This window comes from Trichoderma harzianum, assembly GCF_003025095.1.
Source record: "Trichoderma harzianum CBS 226.95 unplaced genomic scaffold M431scaffold_3, whole genome shotgun sequence".
Taxonomy (NCBI): domain Eukaryota; kingdom Fungi; phylum Ascomycota; class Sordariomycetes; order Hypocreales; family Hypocreaceae; genus Trichoderma; species Trichoderma harzianum.
Window position 1 is genome coordinate 1,843,551 of NW_020209251.1, and position 19,998 is coordinate 1,863,548.

The following is a 19,998-nucleotide window of genomic DNA, read 5'->3' on the forward strand; positions in this document are numbered from 1 at the left end:
TAACCGTCTGGGGTTCACGACCGAATGCCGGCCACAGCCACAACGTTCTGCTGAAGATTTCCCACGGCGGCCCGTATATCCATAACCTTACTTTGATAGTAATAAACGGCTTCTTCGACCCAAGCGCGCTACGTCATTTGGAGAGCTTCACCCAACCCGTGGAGCTTCCCCCCATGCGACGCGCCCGTCGACGGGTGCTCTTCGAGGCCCCTTGACGAGTGCCGTTGATCCATTTTGGCTGATCCATCCATCCATTTGTTGCTCAATACATAAGCAGTGCCACCCCGTGATTGTGCGTCGTCCTCTGGCTATCAGATATCACCACGCCCCTAGCCCACCTGCTCAAGTTGCAAGGCGGGGTTCGCATGCCAAGAGAGACTCATCATCCTTCGTCTCCTCCTCACCAGAGCAATGGGCGTCCTCGATTCGGTTGGGACACTGCTGGCAGAAATTGCGAATCTCATTGCCGACGGGCAGCGCATCTTGAGCCTCTCCGACAAACGGCATTGGGGACAGGACGAGCGCGAGCAGGAGCGTGCGCTGGACTCGGTGCTGGACGAGGCTAGGAAGGACTTTCAAGAGCTCGGGCCGCTGGTCAACGGGCGCTCGCAATATGAGCATGATCGCAGACGTGAGAGAGAGCCTCGATGGGACAGAATGCCTGCTCAGTTACTAACTTAATTTGTTGCCGTTAGATGATTCAATGGAGGAGTTGCGGGCGATTCGGGCCAAGTTCCAGGCATTGACGGATAAGCTAAAAGACTGGAGTCGATCCGGCGGTCCTATCGATCCGACCTGGGTGCGCGAGACATATTCACTGAAACGGGAGCTACATCGAGCTCAATGTCGGGCGGCAATGCGAGTATTCACATCAGCGCGGGAGGCTTCACAGCGGTGTCTGGGTGCGTTCATCGTACAGCGGAAGCAGCGCGCCCCTACCCGTGACGCCAAGGCCGGAATCAAGCCCGACGAAAACACATATCGGAGATATTTCGCGGACGAACTTTTGGCATGCAAGAATGTGGGAGCCTTTCAGCGGTTTGGGGATCAAGATATTGCGTTTGTCTGTGACTTTTGCGACGGCCATTTGGTTTGGGAGGACATAGAGCGCATGCCGACGGTGCGGTCGTCTACTCAGGCAGTGCCACCCGGCTCATCAGATAAACCAGTGTCATTGTTGGCGAACGACTCGAATTGGCAAGCATTGGCCTTGTCCAATTGTGGTCAACATCAAAAGCAGATCATCTTCGCCCCGGTGGCCATTGCGAACCACATTATACCGACACATGGAGATTGGGAAGCCAAGCTACTATGTCCACTCTGCGAGGCGATTGGAGAGCAGCCGCAGGACGAAGATGACGATGAGGAGCCGTATCGTCCGGATGAAGAGTTTGACGACGTAAAGTCCTTACAGGAGCACCTCGAGTGGCAGCATGGATCAAGCACGCTACCAACTACAACGACAGCCGACAATAATTGCTGTGTCATGTGAGCCATGGGAAGTTTCAGGCCCTATTTTATGCGAACAGAAAGGAGAAGAGGGAAGTGAGAGAGGCAATACCACGTCTTTGATGGGGGCTCAGCGAAGCATCTGATTCGGAGTTTGTGGCGAACAAGGTTATGGCGTGGTTTTCTTTTTTCTTTTTTAATTCAACGGCAGCTGAATCAAGTCTGAAGAGCAGCGTTGCCTCAGATGCAGAAACAAGTTCAAGGGAGGATAAGAAAAAGTTTCGGGACACTTGTGGTGCATAGAAGCATTAAGTCACATAACTGTATATAGAATATAATGGATATCCATCAACGCCACGCTCCGCTCTTTGTGCATTGACAACTCGATGTTTCCCTCCCACTTCCCCTTTGTTTGCCCATGGTTTCTTTCCCAACCCCTGTGTTTTCCCTTTCTTTTCTTTCCCCTCCCTCTCTCACTTGACAGCCAATCCGGTTACGTCTCTTCTAAAAGAAGCGCCAGTAGATGAAGATCAGGATGAAGAAGCCCAAGCCAGCAAACGGACCATACTGCTTGAGCATAAGCTCCCAGTTGATGCGCACAGCAGCCCGACGATACTTTTTGCTATCATCCCTCAGACGACTGCTAATCTCGCCCATGCGCTCAAGATTATCGCCACGATAAAGCAAATCCTCGATATTCTTGGTCATAATCTTCGTGACGTCGCGCAGCTCGTCATTAAGCTTATCGAGGTTCTGCGCAGCGCGGGCGTCGGCGTAAGTAGTGCGCGTCTTGGCGATGAAGTTGTCAAACTCCATGAAGGCGTAGGGCCGGAGGGCCGGGTTGTGGATGGCCTGCGGGGTGTATGTGGTTGTGAACTCGCGGGAGAGGTCGGCGAGGTAGGTGAAGGCGAGCTTGCGCGGGTAGGAGCGCTCGCAGATGCAGAGGAAGACGACGTCGGAGTCGATGAGGTAGTGGATTGTGAAGAGGGTGGAGGACTCGATGCTGGCTTGGGACTCGGAGTTGCGGGTGAGCTTTCGCTGGACTTGGCGGAGTTGTTGCTTGACTTCGTTGAGGGCGGTGGAGTCGGACTGGGGAGGGGAGGGTTAGCTGGTTGGTTGATTGGGGTAGTGATTGGGAGAGGGAGGAGGTTTTGGGCGAACCTGAGACTCGTCGTCGACGGAAGCGCAAAGCATGAGGCCTGTGATGGTGGGTTAGTTGACTGATGCTTGGAGGTTTTGGTTCTTGGATGCGGTCGACATACCATCCAGCCTTGAAATCTGTGTTGAGCGAATCATTTTGATGTGATGATTATGTGTATACGTATACGTTAAAAGAAGAAGAAGAAGAAGAAGAAGCAAAGTCTCGCGGACAAAGTGATTCGTATGGGCGCTGCCGAGGAACTACGTGTCAAGTAGACGCACACGACCCTCGGAGGGGAATCGGCCACCAAATATCCACGCGGACGACTTGACACGCTAGCCGAAAAGATGAGATGCCTAATGACAGATAATATCGAATTGGTGTTTGAGCCTCGAGAGGGAAGTGCGAGCTCGAGTCCGACGTCTTATATATCGAGGAGTATGTTTGCGTTGTCGATAAGTGTCGATTCTGTCTGGGCGTGGAAGTTGTTGGGTGTGGCTGACGCTATGCGATTTGAGTGGCGCAACCTTTCATGTGCGCGTCAGTTACTCTGGTAGAGTGCACATCAATGTAATTCATTGTGGCCGTGCATCATGGACATTTTCTCATATATGATGGAACTGGTTTTTTTATTATTCTTGCCAATATGTTTCTTTTTCCTTTATTATTTCGTTTTTTTTTTTTCTAAGTTACTTTTATATCTCGTCTTCTTCATCGTCAAAGTCGTCCTCTCTACCCATCTCATACAGAATTCTGCCTCCCTCGCCCGCTCCAATATCCGTCTGCGCATCAAAGTACGGCAGCACAATCCCCTCTCTATCCTTACGCTGCTTCTCTGTAAGTCCCAAGTTAAAAGTACTCTCGGGCTGTTCGTCTCCTCCCTCTCTCTGTTCGGCTTCGGGCTTCTTAAACATGGGATGATCTGTGAGCAGACAAAGCTTGCCCACCCTGGACTTTGCCGCTGCAGAGCCAGGCATGAGGATGAACTTTTCATCCACGGCACGTCCGCTTCTCCTTCGTAGCTCCATGCTAATGACGACTCCTACCTGGTCCTCGGATTTGCCCTTTTCTGCGAGGCCAATGAGGATGCCTTCGCGGTGTTCTTGAAGGCCCCATTCCGGCTCTACGACGCTTCTGTTGCGCGCCTTTTGACGTTCAGTTTCTTGCCGCAGGTTTGAGAGTGTCAATACAGCTGTGGCTAGGTGGCATAGCAGCGTAAACGGGTGAGGCTCATATTCGTTGAATGACTTTGGTAGAATGACTGGTACATCGGTGTGATATACGCCCACAATGGACACTACCGGGGTGATGATGCTTGATAGGAAGACAGCTAAGGACTGAGTGGCTGCCGAAGAAAGAGAATTCAATGAGTCAATGAACACGACAGCTCCTACATCATCTTAGCTATGTGTCTTCCATAGGGTAATCGGGATCGCTCACTCTGCGCAGTTTTATCCTTGAGAGCTGATGGTTGGAATGAGGGATACTGTGCTAAAAGTTCTCGGGCCACAGTATTTGAATCTTTTCCGGTAGCTTTGATGAGGACATCTGCATCTCGTGGCTTGCGGAGTGTGGAGAAGGACAAGAAGATGATTTTCGTCTTTGCCAGCTGGTAATGGAGGTCAGTTGTCTTTTGCATATATAATATAGAAAATATTGCAGGAAATACCTTTGCTCTGGTCATGAGTTCTGAGATGACGGGGCGGGCGGGCTGTTCAAGGTTGTCGAGGAGGAGGGTGAGAGGGCTGGCGGCATCTCGAAAATTTAGAAGCCTTTGAAGCAGAAGCAAGCTGTGAGAGCGGCCATGGGAGTTTGCTGTGGGAGCCATGGCTGGTGAATTTTTGGTGGTCAGCCAAAGAACACCCTATAAAGGCGTCTGTCTGTATGTGAAATTCTTTGGTTGGCTGCGGTATTCAAGTTGCCTATATGAGTGAGGCTTGAATTGTGAAGATGTTCATTTGACATATCAACGGCTGGATCCGCTAGGACGCTTTGACTTAGTGCAGAATTGATGCCTGAGAGACCGCCACGGGCACTAACTGTAGTGAAAGCCTCCACTAATTTTTCAGTGCGCTCTCTCACAACGTTCTATCTGGTCTCCATAATGCTGAATGGACGATATGGCTCTCATCGTCTCAACACCAACACTGAAATTTTCCTTTCGCCCGCACATCGCCAGCCTCGTCTAGGACGTATATATTGATGCAACACACTTTTGCCACTTTGGATTTCACAGCCACAGCCTTCCTCTTTATTAGGGAGCTCAAAACCCATGCGCCGCCACAGCCTGCTGCTACAGCACTTGACTCGCGCCGGCAGACGAGGTCCAGGTGTTGCTTTATCAATTCGAGCGCTCAAAAAGGCGCCGTCAAAGTCATGTTCATGTAACCATAGCCTGAGATCCTTTTCGGGCCGGGCTGCCAGAACCAATGAGCTCGAACAGCTCAGCACTAGGTTTGGTGCAGGTACCAACGATACGATATACGCACTTTCGACGGCCCAAGGCAAGGCAGGAATCGCCGTGATTCGCATCTCTGGTCCGGCATGCTTAGACGTAAGTGGGCAGAATTCCAAATTACAAGACGCCGTCAAGTAACCAATCATGACCTTTTGTTTTTATTTTTAGATATACAGAGCCCTGTGTCCATCAAAGGCACTGCCAAAGCCTAGATACGCCTCTGTGCGATCGTTACTCGACCCAAAGCTTACCGGACTCCAACGAAGTGTGCTGGATTCGGAGGCAGTAGTCCTCTTCTTTCCTTCGCCCAAAACGGTAACCGGAGAAGATGTATTAGAGCTGCACATTCATGGTGGCACAGCTACGATCAAGGCGGTTCTAGCAGCTATCCCGCAGTGTCTGTCTGAGCATCGGATCCGCTACGCCGAGCCTGGGGAGTTTACTAAGAGAGCGTTCCTGAATGATCGTTTAGATCTCGCTCGTGTCGAATCATTAGGCGACATTCTCTCTGCAGAGACAGAGCAGCAGCGGCGCGCAGCCGTCAGGGGAAACTCGGGAGTGTTGGCTCGCAACTATGAGAGCTGGAGAGAGGAACTTCTCCTGGCCCGGGGAGAGATCGAGGCGTTGATCGACTTTTCAGAAGACCAACATTTTGATGAATCACCGACGGATTTGCTAGACAACGTAGCGAGGTTAGTGGACAACATTCTCCGAGGCATTCACCTGCACGAGCAGGGTGGCCAGAGGAGTGAGTTGCTGAGAAGCGGTATCCGAATCGCACTGCTTGGGCCGCCAAACGTGGGTAAGAGCTCGTTGATGAACTTGATTGTCGGCCGTGAAGCTTCGATTGTTTCTGGCGAGGCTGGCACCACCCGAGACATTGTAGAGGCTAGCCTCGATATTCGAGGATATCTGTGCTCCTTTGCGGACACGGCCGGATTCAGGTCGAGCGATGATCTAGGACCGTCGGGGCCGGTTGGGGCAGTAGAGCTGGAGGGAATTCGTAGAGCAAGGCAAAAGGCACAGCAGTCAGATATCGTTATCGTTCTGGCATCTCTTGAAAACGGGCCGTCCGGTCCGTTCATCCTCTACGACCAGGAAACGCTGGACATTGCCGCAGCGGCCGAAGCTCGCCTTATCGTGGTAAACAAGAGAGATACGGTCGAGCCCGCAGAACTCCAAAGGATGCTGGATGAATTTCGCCAAAGATTAGGCGAAAAAGTCCCCAGGCTGGGATCGGCCCAAATAGCCGCCATCTCCTGCAAGGAGGCCAGCCTGAGCTCTGAGCTGGGCAACAAGGATCCAGGACGAATCCACGCTCTGACAGAGACCTTGGTAGGCACTTTCTCGCAAATGACAGAGATGCCTGTCGACTTGCAGGATCTGTTGGGGGTGACGGCACGCCAGGCACAGCTCCTGGCCCGATGCAGGGGCCATCTGGAGGAGTTTCTGGCGGAAGCGCGCCCGGAGGATGCGAGTGTCGAGGCGGACACGGTGCTTGCGGCGGAGTATTTGCGGTATGCGGCGGATTGCCTGGCGCGCATCACTGGCAAGGGGGAGGCTGGCGATGTGGAAGATGTCCTGGGCGTGGTCTTTGAAAAGTGAGTTGATGCATTCATTGCCAGTGAGTTACTTTGCAATGCTAATATGCGTTCTAGGTTTTGCGTGGGAAAGTAGAGACTCAAGGTTAGAGAGAAAACTCTTGTACTATTATTCTACACTCTAGATAAACAAGTTGGGAAAAAGCAAGAAGAAGTGAAGAGAAAGAAACGGTGCTGTAAAGCTTCAGAGGTCTACCCAAAAACAGAAGAAACAAATCGACCGAACCCATCCATGTATAGCTGGCTGCCATTTGCAGCATGATGTCTTGTTCCCATATCCAACGCCGCGTGAATGTCATCAAACCAAAAAAGGGGTGAAGAAGAAGAAGGTGAAGATGAAGAAAAGAGAAATCCCAAAGCCCAAAAATATCCTATGCCGATACAAGTACAGAGGGGTACAAAAGAAAGTGGATTTTTTTTGTCTTGTTTTTTTCCAGGGAGGTGGTATTGCCGTGTGGTTTTTTTTGTCTATCCGTCTTCTCCATGCGCCTCTGCTGTGGCGAAACGAAAATGCCTGTGAAGGCACTGGATGCTTTCAAAAAAGAAAAAAAAGAAAGAAGAAAGTTGCAAGAAATAGCAAGAGAAGCCGTTTAGTATTCACGGGCATCGGGCCGGCGGCCGCTTGAGGAAGAGCTGGAGCCGGAGCTGGAACCAGAGCCGGGGCCGGTGTTGGGGCGGGAGACGATGTTGTAGCCGCTTCGAGCAGAGTCGACCATGGAGACGGAGACGTCGAAGGAGGAAGCAAAGGCGGCCATTGTGATGATGAGTTTTGGATTGTTATTTTGAAAGTGTGTTGGATTTATCTTGGTGGGTGGTTGTAGATGTGGTTGAGGTGGTTTGAGTAGATGAGATATAGATGGTCTTGGAAAGAGTTGTGGTGAGAGTGAGAAGGTTGATGAGATATCCCAAGGATATATATATAAGAGTGTATGAGAGAAGAGATGTAGTTGTTTAGTGTGTCTGTTCTGTTTGAGTGTTTGACTGCTGTCTGTCTGAGGAATAGTGGCATCTGGTCTCGGGATGAAGCAGCCACCTTATATATGCAAAGCCGCAACATCGAAACACCAAACAAGTTGCCCAAAACGAAACGACGTCTTCTGGTTCCCTGCATCGAGACCAGTTCCCAGGATTCCTTGGTAACCGGGTCCCTCCCACACGCCCCCCTGACCTTTTTTTCGAACGAAAGGTGAGATGACGGCTGCCCTGCCCTGTCGTTTATTTCTCTCGCTCACTATTAGTATTACACTTGCGCACTTGGAGAGGTACAGCCCAGTTCCCCGGCGCGTGCTCACAACCAGAACTTTACACTACACACCCCCCCTAGCCAAAACGGAATCCCGTCCCAGTCTAACTCTCTCTCTCTCTCTCTCTCTCTCTCTCTCTCTTTCTCTCTTCCCTCTCATCCCATAGGGGAGTTGTGGGTGGCAGGGTGGCTGACGGCCCTTTTTTTGGGGGCGTGGACTTTGCCCGCTTTGATCAAGCCGTAGGGCTGAGGTTGCGCGTGAGTCAGCCCAATCGTAGAGGCTACCGATGTGCAACTAAGCACCGCATTTTCCTGCACTGCACTGCACTGCACTGCAATCCTGACTGCATGCGGTTCGGTTGTATGTATAGTGTCTACATCGTGTATGATGTATAGTGTGTACGACTCGTTCGGATCACCGCCCACCGTCTTCTTTTGTGCGGGATGCAGCCTTCTCGGGCCTCGTGGCAATTCCTATGGGAGGGTTCCTGTCGGCGTCTCCATCCAATCTCATCGACGGACCGGGAGCCGGCTGCAGTAGAAGCACAAAAGAAATATGGAGGCGTGCATGCAGATTTCTGGATCCAGGGCAAGAGGATTCATGTTGAATCATTTCACAGTTCCCCTAGGCATACATCATCGTATGGATTGCCCATTGGAAAGGCCCCGTGTATCGTATGGGAAGAAGCATCTCGAGCGATAGCCGGTACGAATCGCCCAATCGAGAGGCCGTCATTCCCTCTAATACAACATCCAACTGTATTTTGTCCTGTCATGGCTCAAACCCACCACCATCCTCTCCCACCCCCCGGTCCACCCCCCATTTTCTGGGCTCTCGTTTGATACAGTACTGTGTCTTTTTTCTCTCTTCTTTGCCTTTTTTGTCACAGCGAGGAAGGGGAGGCAAATGGCCTCGAGTGGGTGGAGAAAACTACCTGTGGCCTAAAACTTGTGCCAGGTTGCGCACTGATGCTCTAGACGTTCCGTCGGTAAAGGATCCCAGGCCATCATCTCATCTCAAAAGACCAGACCACAGGCAGATTACAGGTGGTACTAGCCAGGCTGATGCCGACCAAAAGGTCATGTCCTCTGCCCATGTAAGTGCACAGATTGGGGAGTTGCTTTCTATCGCAGCCCCCACGTGGCGCGTACCTTTTTCGCCTTGAAAGGATGCCGTATTCGTCCAACTGGGCAGTGCCAGGGGTGGGAGGTCCCTTGCTGATGGAGCCAGCCACTACGACGCAACCCTTGAGGTTTTGGTGGTGGTGGTGGCAGTAGTTGGCGAAGGAGAGACAAGGCCATGTCATCTCATCGTCGCTCTTGGGGCCTCGATGAGGGCATCAATGCCCAGTAGAGTTACATGATGCGCCCTTCTCCACGCATGCCATGCGAGCGAGCAATGTCACGTACTGGTCCCAGCAGATGCAAATAATGTACCAGCGGCAGGGCTAGCCTCATGTAGATGCTTCCTACCTAACTGGGGACTTGATATTTTACGCAAGGCAGAAAAAGACATGGCGATGATGGATGGGGATATCAGATTGAGGTTGAGGTTACAAGCGGTGCCATACACTGATACGTGCAATCAAGTGAAGCGTCAAGTACTTGTACATACATACCCGTACTCGCAGGTACATATCTTCGGCAAATATGACACGACACGGCACAGCATGGCATGGCATGGCATCATGTCAAAATAGCCATGGCATGGACAGCATGGACCCCCCAGCAGAGCCAGAGTCCAGAGCCGCAGCCAGAGCTAATAGACACCTAAGACAAGACGATTTGATTCATCCAAGCGAATCCCTTGATCCTCTCGCCTCGTCTCTTTCAAACCTCTCTGCGGTCGCTTTCGTTCCCGGCTTTCTGATACGGGGCCAGTCGCGGCAGACTATCGCTTGTCGACTCCAAAATAAGACGAGACGAAGCTTCTAAGCCCCCTCTCCGCCTAGGGTGCCGCCGCTGATCTATGATTCATTGCCGAGGACCTGGGAAGGGAAAAGATGCCTCGCTTGCGGCCAAAAAAAGGAACAAATCCAAACGGCACTAATACGGACTGCCGCCAGCGCTTGGCGCTGTTGCATCCAATTGATCCATTTGATCCATGTGGACGGAATAGAGAGTTGCGTACGGAGTACAGGTACCGGAATTACATGTTAGTGGACGGTGCAGTACATTTGATGTACATGTAATGGATGGATGCTTGGCGACGAGTTGACAGGGCGCTGCTATTGACTGCTATGTGACAAGTACCCGTCAAGTCGTCCAATCTCATTTGCTTGATTCAACACAACAAAGACAAAAACCGCATTGGAAATAAAAAAGAGCTCATGGGTTCCCACCTCCGTAAGCGCCGCGAAGCTCACCAAACAGCCCTCGGCCTCTCTCTTAGGGTAAGGTTTTTCTGGGGGGATAAAAATAGCGGCCCAATGGCAAGCGAGCCGCGCGGAGGGGGGCGGTACTTGATTTGCTGGCCTCGCTTCGGCAAGCTTGTGCTTACTGTGTCGTTAGTATGGAGGAGACCATCCATTGTAATTAGAAGTTTCCAGTGAAAGTGACGGGAGTTTGAAAGAGCATCTGCCCTCGTCTACAGGTACTCGCTTGGGGGGACGATTGATGATGATTCGCTTCACCAGCCTCACAAGGCGTCAGCACTTGACAGCCGGAAAAGGGGCCACGCGCACCGCCCATCACACGGGGTTTCTTCGTTCGTTTTCGCCCGGATTCACTGTTGCTGCCGCTGCCGCTGTTGTCGTTGCCATCACGGATGCTGTGGGCGCCGCCGCCGCATATCTCGCCCGCGGCGGTTTTTGTTTGCACAATCGAGATGCCGCGCCTGGACGGGCGCAGCGTAATCGGGCTTGGCCCTGCGAAAGCCGGGCTGCACAGTAAGCACGAGGAAATTGCACTTGATCCATCTGCCTTGTTTGGAGCCTCTTCCAGGTTCCGTGATAACTGACAGGCACAAGGCACAGGCAGAGCAGAGCATAGCATCAATAACAGAGCATAGCAGAGTACATAATAGCGTCCCCCACGATGGGCAGGGCAGAACAGGATGTATCGCCTGACACAGTTCGCTTAGGCGAGGTACCTTGTCTGTTTAGGTTGTTTTAGCACTCGTGCTTGTCTGGTGTTCCTGGAACCTTCATATCAATCCATCCATGCTTCCAGGTTCAAGCTTTTAGCACCCGTCATCATCTTCTTCGCAGGTATTACCGGACGGCGAAATTCGAATCTTGCAAATTACCTTATCTATGGTATGGAGCTCCTTGTTGATCGTTGAACTCGAATTTGAGTTCTCCAAGAAGACCGCATCGCAACTTTGACTCGATACGGAGCCCGGCAACCTACCAAGTATCAAGCGCGAGGCAGCTCGGCCTTGGCCTACAGCCGGCGACCTCGCCTGTCAGATCCCAAATGCACGCTCGCTGCGGATGAGCATGACTGCCGGATGACTGACTGATTCATGAACCTCTTGCCTAGGCAGGAACATATTCTTCACATTATTTGATTTTGTCTCGACGAATCACCGGAAAAGCAGGTGCCTGGAGGGAACTCGAGCGATGCAACATTACACTCATTCCAGCCTCATGTGCACAGTATACTCCCATCCTTCCAAGTGGCAATGACGTCTACGTCGCAACAAAAAAAAAAAATACTCATACAGGCACGCCTCCGTCACAAGCATCTCCGGATCGCCTATTCATTTTCAGACGGTTTGTTAGCCTTTCACAGGCCGTCCAGTCATTTTTTGCGGGTGCCTGGCCGCCAAAGGAGCCGGCGTCCTATGGCGTCGTCCCGTCCTGACGGAGTCCGTGACGAAGGATCAACCCGTACTTTTGTAGTCCCGCAAGCGTTCAACGAAACCAAACATGCGACTTAGAGTCGGCTTGTCGTCGTATCGCGTATTGCGCATTGCGCCCCCCGCCAAGGGCAGTAGGAGTTTACGAGTTTCGGATCGCAACAGATCCGGGCGAATGCCCTCTCTCGTGTTCGGAGCTGTGTTGTGCTCCATGGTCCTTTCAAAATGAGGAATGTACTTCGTGTGCGTGCAGTCATCGTGCATACATCATGTAGGCACGTGTATGATATGCCATTGATGTTTCTGTCCTCGCCAATGCATCGAGAAAGCGAGTGTAACGCCATGGACAGCCTTACCGTCCCCTTACCGCCATTCCGCCAGATCTGGGTTCGCAGAAAGGACTAGTCCGCATACATGCATGCCCATGGCTTGAAGCGAAATTCAGGCTGGTGTCAGAGTCAGCTTCTAGAAGATCAGATGGAAAGGCCATTCATGCAGCCTTGCATGTTACTTTGCCGGGCACAGCCCTATGGGATTTGGGTGCGGCAGCACAGACAAAAGAGGTTCGCCGGGAGCAGTGCCCGTTAGACGGCGATGACGATGGCCTCGTCACCAACTTGTGCGTATGCGTGTGTGTGCTACTCGACTTACACAATGTGTGTATGTAGTTGACCTAGGTACCCGTATAAACCGAACTTGGTGTAGGATGGAGTGGGATTTGGTAGTGCGCTGTTTCATCCTTGTCGTCGTCTGTGTCCCAGCGTCAACTCACGCCAAAACGGCTGGCTACCCTGCACACGTAATTCACAGACAAGACAAATAAGGAATTGGATTCGAAATCATCATCATCATGGTAGATACACCTTTGATAAACGACCCCCAAGACCCCCTTAGGGCGGCGCAGCAACCCGGTGCCCGCTTCCTTGCCTCAGGCCTTGGTCACGCCCGGCAAGGGGCACAGCCGGGCTGTACAGTAAGAGCGTGCAGTTCCTGCTGGTGTATGCGGTACTGTATTACTCCGTCTGGGCAATGACAAAGCACAGCACGAAGCAGACAGCACAGCTGGGGGGTGATGGATGGATTGCCGCCCGAGTCATTGCGGCTGATAACTCGTACGAGTAGCGGCGTTGATGTCAACGTTCTCGGAATACAGTTCAAGGCTCCAGACCCGGCTGGCCATCGTCAACATGAACCCAATACGACTTTGATTTCAATTGCAGGGCGCGGCACGGCATCCGGCTGTGTTCCTGTTCCTGTTCCTTGCCTTGTCTTGCCTTGTCTTGCCTTGCCTGTCCTGGGCATAGTTATGACATGTATCTTCCTCACCCGCGCTTATTATTATACATTGATCATACTGTACAGCAACTCGTACTGTACAGCTACTGCACATTTACATCAAATTCAATTACATGCCGCCTCCTGCGGGCGATCCCACGGCCCGGGGCAACGCAGCCGGGCTTCCGCGACTTTCGAGTTGTGTGCACGGGCCGATCCGCCAGAACCATTCAGCCGGATACTCTCGTGCAGTGCAGAGTCGCAGCAGCTGCGAAGGACAGGCTATTGCCATTGATCTCTTAGAGCCTTAACCCTATTTGCTGTCAACGTTGTATTAATCATCATCACGGATTTGCTGTGGCATTGCGCTCTTTTTTTCTTCTTCAAACTCTTTCCTTTTCTTTTAATCCCCTCATGGCTCATTTACTCGCCGCTCGGCAACTTCCCTTTTCGACGCCTTTGCTTGTGTCCCATGATCATGATGTTCTCACGTCTTTGAACGCCAGGAAATTTGATACGCTCGAATGCTACTCACACCAGCACCCTGACATACACCTCTTTGCTGCTTGCAGCATCAGATTACGGCGCATATAATATCAACGTGCTCGCAGTTGCCAGCACGAAGTAGCGTCCTTTTGGCCCTTGGCTGTGATGAGCCATGCAGGTGGGCTATGGGTCTTTTTATCCAAACGAGCACAGGCATCATCCTGACCTGACCACGCCCCAGGCCCAGGATTGGCAGTTTCTCCCCCCTGGCCATATCGTCCATGGCCCATGGGCTGTGTATGTACGTACAGTGTCGTGATGGTGCTAGTGCTCGCATGGGGAAATGCTACTTACTGGGTATGCGAGTGTTATAAGCCTGCAAGCAACCCCCCTGGCTGACTTACAACTAACCCTGACCATGACAGATCCCGGATTCAGCAAAGCGTCGAGGCCGACAACCACACGGCAGCGTTGTAGCGCAGTTGATCCCCACGTGGAAGAGAGAGGCTCATGTTGCAGCTTGCAACCCGCTTTGGAACCGCTGTCTTTAGGACTGTCATCCTGGGAAGGTGAGCGAATACTTGGTATTATAGGCTCTCACCTGGGGACCCGGAGACTATCTTACCCAAACCTCCGGCCAAGGCCACGGACAGTTCCGCTACGATTACCGTGCTTGCTTGTATACTGTCCCTGTGCTCGTACCGCTTCCTGCAAGGATCTTCACCAAAAGGGAGGGCACGGAAACAGCAGTCTACGGAACTTTCGGGCTACTTCCAGGCTTTCCTGCCCATCAAATCTGCTGATGGCCCTGTAATATTGGAAAATCAGCACATGGGGGCTGCTCAAGAAGGGGGGTGGGAGGGAGCAGAGGGTGGTCTGGACCTCACTCTCGTCTTGAATTGTTCCGACTCGCCCGCGCAATTGTGATCTCGCCCATCGCGTAAGCGCGAGATCTCTCTCGCAGTACCGGCGTTCAAGATGAGCCCGATATTGCGCTGGATTGCTAAGGATCGACGCGAGGTTGGAAAGGGGATGATTCTGCCCACTTGGATCATTTCCCGGCGGCATGCGGTAGGAAGGAAGGCGTCGGCAAACGAAAGGGGAGATGGGAATTCGCCCAGTACGGAGTTCGTGTCGATCCAGTCGAGTGTGAGATTCCTTCCCACACATCATCACATCGAACAGCCTATTTCTCCATCTTGCATGGCATGTATACACCACCACCAGCTTCAACCTACTCCACAATGCGCGACTTGAGCGGACCGAAGGCGTTATCTCTTCCCATGATTAGGAGGACAAAGGAAGGTCAGTTCAACAGATGCTACGATACTCCCATTGTCATGGGTACGGGTGCAGTGTCGCAATCAAAAGCACCGTCAATCTGGCTGCTAGAGCCGGACCGTTCTCTCCAGGAGCCCCATGACTCGTGCCATGCCGTACACTTTTTGTTTGGGGAGCCGTATACATTGGTGAGACGACGATGGCTGCGGAATCTGCCGTGCCAAAGGACACTCTGGCCATCTCTGCCCCAGCATGGCCGGCATCTTGGACATGGTCACGGGCCAGTCCATTTTTTCCTGGTTATCAAGGTACGCCGAACAATGCTACTACAGCTATGACTCCGTGATCGGTATCTCCTCCCATATCTCCTCCCAATGACACGGAGTCGGCTCTTCGGCTGTCATTGCCCTTTCTTTTTGTTGTCTGTGCTTTCTTCAAAACTTACCGAATGCTAGGACCACGAGGCCCGTGTGTCTCCCCTCCTTCTCCTCCACCCCCCTAGCACGGAATATTGCTAGAGGTCTGGGGCATCGGGGGGTTGTAAGACGCGTCTTTTTTTTGTGTCTCTCTAGTTGTTGGCTTACAGGTACAATTGCCGAAAAGGTCAATACTCACAAAAAAACAAGCCATAGAGCACTCAATCCACCTTGAGACGATTAAGGGATATAGTATAGGGGACCCATGTGATGCTCCTCGTGGAATCGTTTCAAAAGCCTCTTGGCATATGCCATGTCCTCGACAATCTGGCAAGAGTCTCACGCATAAGTGGTGCCGCCGCGCTCCCTACGTGGGATGATATCCTGCTAATTGCAATCACATTTCGGGGGGGCGTTTACCGGCAAAGCATCCCAGCTGTGGAGAGCCACTAGTATCTGACTTTATTTCTTTGCTGCTCTGGGATAAGTGCCGCAACGAACAGGGGGGAGGGCTCTCTCTTTCGAAATTGGAATGATTCAATCGCCTTTTGCTTCAAAATGTGTCGTGCCCTTGCAGGCGTGAGAAAATGGGGCCATTTTAATCCCGGAAGGTGATCATTACTGACCCTTTTTGAGGAAAAAAGGAAACGGGGGGCCCCCTTCGACAAACGACACGCCGTCGCATATTTGGAGGGGGGGTTTGATCAAGAAAAGACGTGAGCGTCCCTGAAATTACATACATGGCGGTGGGCGCTTGTATGAGCCGTATGAGATTTCCGCGAGAAGCTAAAAGAGCGATGCTTGCGCTGCTGTGCCGTGTTTTGCTGCTCGGATGGGGAATAGACTGAGATGACATCTCGTATTCTACAGTATAATGATCGACGCCTTGCGTATTTGGGCTAGATGCGCATTTGCTTTACTTACAGAACAGAGTCGGATTGCATGTAAAAAGGCGATCCTAGTCGGAGCTAGCTTCGCCCAACTAACATGGGCTGCAAGGGTCCGATTCCAACTACAGTACAGCGACAGGCGGAAGCGTTCCGCAAAGGCACTTCTGTCGTTGAAGGATCGATCGAAATAGGAATGAACGAGGGGATCAAAAAGGACACGATGATTGCTTTCGTTGGCGTTGCTCTCAGGTTTTTTGATGGAGGAGGGGGAGATGGGCTTCGAGAAGTGGGCCAAGCTCTCCGGAGCGGGCTGTAAGGCTACGGCAATTGGGTTAGGAGGATCGATCATCCTAAGCGGCCGTCGGATAGAGATGAAAGGAGTTTGATTACAATGCAGGCGAAGCTAATTCGCCGTCAATCGCTTGCCGATGGATAGGAATCAACTAACTAGCAGCACAAAGACACGAGTTGCCACTATTCGTCTGGAGGCTTATTCTGCTCGTGAGATGATGATACTCGACTAACTCTGGCAAGACGCCAATCAACGGAGTGGCAAACACAGAGTTTCATAGCCTTGCGTCTTGCATCCCAGCCTCCTCTAGTGATGCGAATGGATCAACACGTCGTGGCATGCAGTTATGCTGTAAGAGTTGGGCAGCAATACATTGGGTTTGGTCCAAGGCAGCAGTCTCCAATGAGTCTGGTGGTTAAACTTTGTACGACAGTTCAATATTACTCCTTTTCATACTCTTCTTGCAAGTGAAAATGCTCTACAGACTCGGTATCGAATTCTCCTCGGACACCATCATGGAGTATCCGCGCATCATAGCCCCTGGCGCCGTCCATCGAAGCCGCACCGAGAATCAGCAGCCCGATGTGAACAAAGGTCTCGACAAGGCCAGTTTCGATCTGAAAAACAGCATCGTTAGGCTGCAATGTGACTTTGGCGGTGTGTCTTTGGCATCTCTCTTTCTGTGACTGACCGTATGGCTGACTGTTTTTGATAATGCAGAAGGACCGACATATGGCACGGGGTTCTTTGTCAACTTTCCTTGCAGCACGTACGATGTCATCTTGACTGCCGCCCATAACCTTATCAATAATCAGAAAGTTACGGTCCAGGACTTGAAGGTCTTCTGTGCAAAGTCCGAGAAGAACGCGAAGAATAACGGAGAAGGGCCTGGAAAAGATGAAACAGAGCCCGAGCCAGTTGCTGGGTTCAAAATCTGTCCCCAGTATATCGAAATTCTCGAGACTCAGTCCAAAGACTCAGATAAAGGACCCAAAGCCCCGGATAAGGGCTCCTATGACTATGGCATCATCTTGCTGGTGAAGGACAAGACCAAAGAAAGCAATAGGCAGGGCTTGGGGTTGAATCTTGGGCTCAGCTCCTCTTTCAACTTACAAGGATCAAAGGTTGCCAACGTATGTGGCTATGGGGGAAATGATCCAAGCTCCCCGCTGCAACACAGCTCCGGTTCAATCAAGTCAAGTGGGAAACAATGTGTGGAATACAAAGCACCGACAGAGCAAGGAATGAGCGGAGCACCGGTCTGGATTCCTTACGGTGGACATCCAATGGTAGTGGGTATACAGTAAGTTGTGATAAACCTCCGAATGAATTCTACATCATCTTCTCGTATGAGCTGACCTATGTTTTACTCTCTAGCAATATGAGACCAAAAATAAAGACTGGCGGAAGCAGAGGCACAAAGATCACCGAAGAAGTCTTTCGCACCATATGCGCATGGTTAGGCATAGGTTTCTTCGGTAAGCGTCTTTGCGCCATTGGAAAGAAAAACAAGCCGCACAACACATATCTTTCTTTTTTCCAGCACAGCGATTTCGCAAAGGTGTTTCTAGGATCGTCGGAAGAGGCCACAAATCAGGATAATGTGACGTTTGACATTATGCCGACGACAATCTTCCCAAGATGGACAGGGAGACAGGTGCTCTACGCGTTCAAATTTCATAGACCACCAGCTTGGAGTGATGAGAAAAAGTGCTGGGTTGAGTGGCAGCCAAAACAGCAACGAGCTATACTGGTGGACACATTGAAGGACGTTAACCTTGTCAGACTGGACGAAAAGATGCTCAAAACTGGTAAAAAGCGACTTCTCGTGCTTATACCTGCACCGGGAGATGTAAGCAAAATGCAGGAGCTGAGGTTGTATGACGATGATCGAGATGAGGATGACATTGAGGACGGAATGACTGAGTTTGCGGGCGTATCGTTTGGACAATGGGGGGATAGGGCGGACATGGTTGGAGTAAGTATCATTCCCGAACGGATAGATATGAAGCTAACGATGTTGACAGAGTCGACTGTTTGTGATTGAGTAGGCTTGGGAGCCTTATGAGCAAACTGATTTATGATTTTTCTGACATAGAATGTAACGACCCTCGCTGAGTTTATTTACTAGATCTACCTCTATATATTAAATCTATCTCTATATTCTAATCAACCTCTGTCTACTAGATCTATCTCTGTCTACTAGAGGTATATCTATCTACTAGTGGTATATCTATCTACTACACTATAGCATTTTTGCTCTATTATAACTCTTCTATAATAATTCACCTATAGAATGAATGATACTTTCTATAGTAATACAGACTTACCCTTCTATATTTTCTCTCAAGTTGCTTTCAATCAAGCCGATACAAAAAGCTTAGTTTTTCTTATAAGACGTACAGAAATACCCCTATATTCGCAACAACGCCCGAACAAAAAACAACCTCTATGCCTCCCCTATTAATCTCTCGGCTCTCCAAGTAGCCTTGGCAAGACGTTGCAACTCATTATTGTTTATGACCACATCCATTTCGCCTGAGTCTCTCCTAGGCGGGCGAAGAAACAGGTTCCGAAAATTCAGCCATAGTGGGCCGCGAAACACCTCATAGGATGCTACTGGGATAGTGCCAGATGCATCAATGACTCTTTTGATAGCAATCTTTTGGACACGAAGAGGGCCTGCTCTCCACTGCTCGATGGTGATGTCTCCAGTGGATGTATTCACCTCGAATAGAAGGACGACCTTTACATCATGTCTTGAGGCTCTAAACCACCAACTGGCCTTTTTTCTGAGGAGCGGCATCGAATTGGAAGGACCAAAATCGACAACAATCGTCGGCCAATCATGTAATATTGAGGGTCGAAGAAAAGATGGCCGACCAGCTAAATTAGCCTCTCCAGAAGAAAGGAGGTCTCCATCGAATCTCTCAAGGTAAGTTATGCTGCCCTCGTGGAGCCACTCCCCACTCAACCCCATTGCGTTTATTTTTCGAGCAAGGACGCATTCAAGATGTCGACTGGCAGCACCATGACATGGATTTGGCATCGTTATGATGAGATTCTGGATTTCGCCGAGGTACAGGAAAAATCGGTACCTGCGACGCCTCTCTGCCCTTTCTGCACAGATATTTTCATATGTTTGACGACTGACGTGGTCGACAACGAGACATTGGCTGGTTGTAGTCTCTAACTCGTCGAAAAGGTTGTCAAGAGTAGAAAATGTAGTCGGCGGTTGCTTGTCGTTGACAGATGATATGGAGTTATCCGTGGCTGACATCTTTCCAAGTCTGCGAGATAATAACGGTAAAAAGGAGTTTAGCGCGCTCAAATCTGCGATGGTTGAAATCGACTGTAAGACGAAGATTTTGGTTAAGAATGGTAATGAAAGAGAAGACAAGGAAGGGAAGTTGGGGGGATGATATAGGCGACAACAAAATCAGCCTATCGCGTCTCAAACCTTGAATATAGCCACCCCGAGGACACTTTCAGATAACAAAAAATTCTCAATGAATAAAATCACACAATTGAAAAGGGGAGTTGATAAACTTTAGAAATTAAGCTACGATGGCTCCTGGGCTACACAAAGCTCTTGACCAAAGTTTGTGTGTCAATACTACCAATGCATTATCATTAACCTAAAGAAAGTCAAGTTGATCAACTA

At 50.8% G+C, this 19,998-nt stretch overlaps 9 protein-coding genes across 9 annotated transcripts; 5 read left to right on the forward strand and 4 right to left on the reverse strand.

Moving 5' to 3' along the window:
- Positions 1 to 411: 411 nt before the first annotated feature.
- On the forward strand, positions 412 to 1,492 carry M431DRAFT_79582 (hypothetical protein; the record flags this gene model as incomplete). Its single annotated transcript, XM_024922841.1, has 2 exons — positions 412 to 631; positions 696 to 1,492. The coding sequence occupies 2 exons, from the start codon at positions 412 to 414 to the stop codon at positions 1,490 to 1,492; spliced, it is 1,017 nt and encodes a 338-aa protein (XP_024777584.1).
- Positions 1,493 to 1,722: 230 nt separating this feature from the next.
- On the reverse strand, positions 1,723 to 2,964 carry M431DRAFT_352644 (hypothetical protein). Its single transcript, XM_024914493.1, has 3 exons — positions 2,712 to 2,964; positions 2,611 to 2,648; positions 1,723 to 2,538 (listed from the first exon to the last, which is right to left on the reverse strand). Exons 1-3 carry the CDS (start codon positions 2,743 to 2,745, stop codon positions 1,954 to 1,956), a joined length of 657 nt encoding a protein of 218 aa, XP_024777585.1. The 5' UTR covers positions 2,746 to 2,964; the 3' UTR covers positions 1,723 to 1,953.
- Positions 2,965 to 3,285: 321 nt separating this feature from the next.
- M431DRAFT_492146 (hypothetical protein) lies at positions 3,286 to 4,418 on the reverse strand (the record flags this gene model as incomplete). The annotated part of the gene is made up of 3 exons (XM_024916981.1): positions 3,286 to 3,980; positions 4,031 to 4,199; positions 4,260 to 4,418. 3 exons carry the CDS (start codon positions 4,416 to 4,418, stop codon positions 3,286 to 3,288), a joined length of 1,023 nt encoding a protein of 340 aa, XP_024777586.1.
- A 199-nt stretch (positions 4,419 to 4,617) lies between these two features.
- Positions 4,618 to 6,884, forward strand: M431DRAFT_517527 (hypothetical protein). The gene is made up of 4 exons (XM_024920333.1): positions 4,618 to 5,044; positions 5,095 to 5,144; positions 5,217 to 6,649; positions 6,707 to 6,884. Exons 1-4 carry the CDS (start codon positions 5,020 to 5,022, stop codon positions 6,723 to 6,725), a joined length of 1,527 nt encoding a protein of 508 aa, XP_024777587.1. The 5' UTR covers positions 4,618 to 5,019; the 3' UTR covers positions 6,726 to 6,884.
- A 1,164-nt stretch (positions 6,885 to 8,048) lies between these two features.
- Positions 8,049 to 9,408, reverse strand: M431DRAFT_479459 (hypothetical protein; the record flags this gene model as incomplete). Its single annotated transcript, XM_024915769.1, has 5 exons — positions 8,049 to 8,236; positions 8,319 to 8,424; positions 8,528 to 8,633; positions 9,045 to 9,219; positions 9,303 to 9,408. The coding sequence occupies 5 exons, from the start codon at positions 9,406 to 9,408 to the stop codon at positions 8,049 to 8,051; spliced, it is 681 nt and encodes a 226-aa protein (XP_024777588.1).
- Positions 9,409 to 10,505: 1,097 nt separating this feature from the next.
- On the forward strand, positions 10,506 to 10,910 carry M431DRAFT_505471 (hypothetical protein; the record flags this gene model as incomplete). Its single annotated transcript, XM_024918643.1, has 1 exon — positions 10,506 to 10,910. The coding sequence occupies one exon, from the start codon at positions 10,509 to 10,511 to the stop codon at positions 10,782 to 10,784; it is 276 nt and encodes a 91-aa protein (XP_024777589.1). The 3' UTR covers positions 10,785 to 10,910.
- Positions 10,911 to 13,477: 2,567 nt separating this feature from the next.
- M431DRAFT_352796 (hypothetical protein) lies at positions 13,478 to 14,466 on the forward strand. The gene is made up of 3 exons (XM_024914494.1): positions 13,478 to 13,633; positions 13,697 to 13,812; positions 13,881 to 14,466. The coding sequence occupies exons 2-3, from the start codon at positions 13,737 to 13,739 to the stop codon at positions 14,267 to 14,269; spliced, it is 465 nt and encodes a 154-aa protein (XP_024777590.1). The 5' UTR covers positions 13,478 to 13,633; positions 13,697 to 13,736; the 3' UTR covers positions 14,270 to 14,466.
- Positions 14,467 to 16,766: 2,300 nt separating this feature from the next.
- M431DRAFT_517532 (hypothetical protein) lies at positions 16,767 to 18,572 on the forward strand. Its single transcript, XM_024920334.1, has 4 exons — positions 16,767 to 16,991; positions 17,055 to 17,637; positions 17,712 to 18,312; positions 18,362 to 18,572. The coding sequence occupies exons 1-4, from the start codon at positions 16,808 to 16,810 to the stop codon at positions 18,383 to 18,385; spliced, it is 1,392 nt and encodes a 463-aa protein (XP_024777591.1). The 5' UTR covers positions 16,767 to 16,807; the 3' UTR covers positions 18,386 to 18,572.
- Positions 18,573 to 18,707: 135 nt separating this feature from the next.
- On the reverse strand, positions 18,708 to 19,614 carry M431DRAFT_109841 (hypothetical protein; the record flags this gene model as incomplete). The annotated part of the gene is made up of 1 exon (XM_024911730.1): positions 18,708 to 19,614. One exon carries the CDS (start codon positions 19,612 to 19,614, stop codon positions 18,784 to 18,786), a length of 831 nt encoding a protein of 276 aa, XP_024777592.1. The 3' UTR covers positions 18,708 to 18,783.
- Between the last annotated feature and the right edge of the window lie 384 nt (positions 19,615 to 19,998).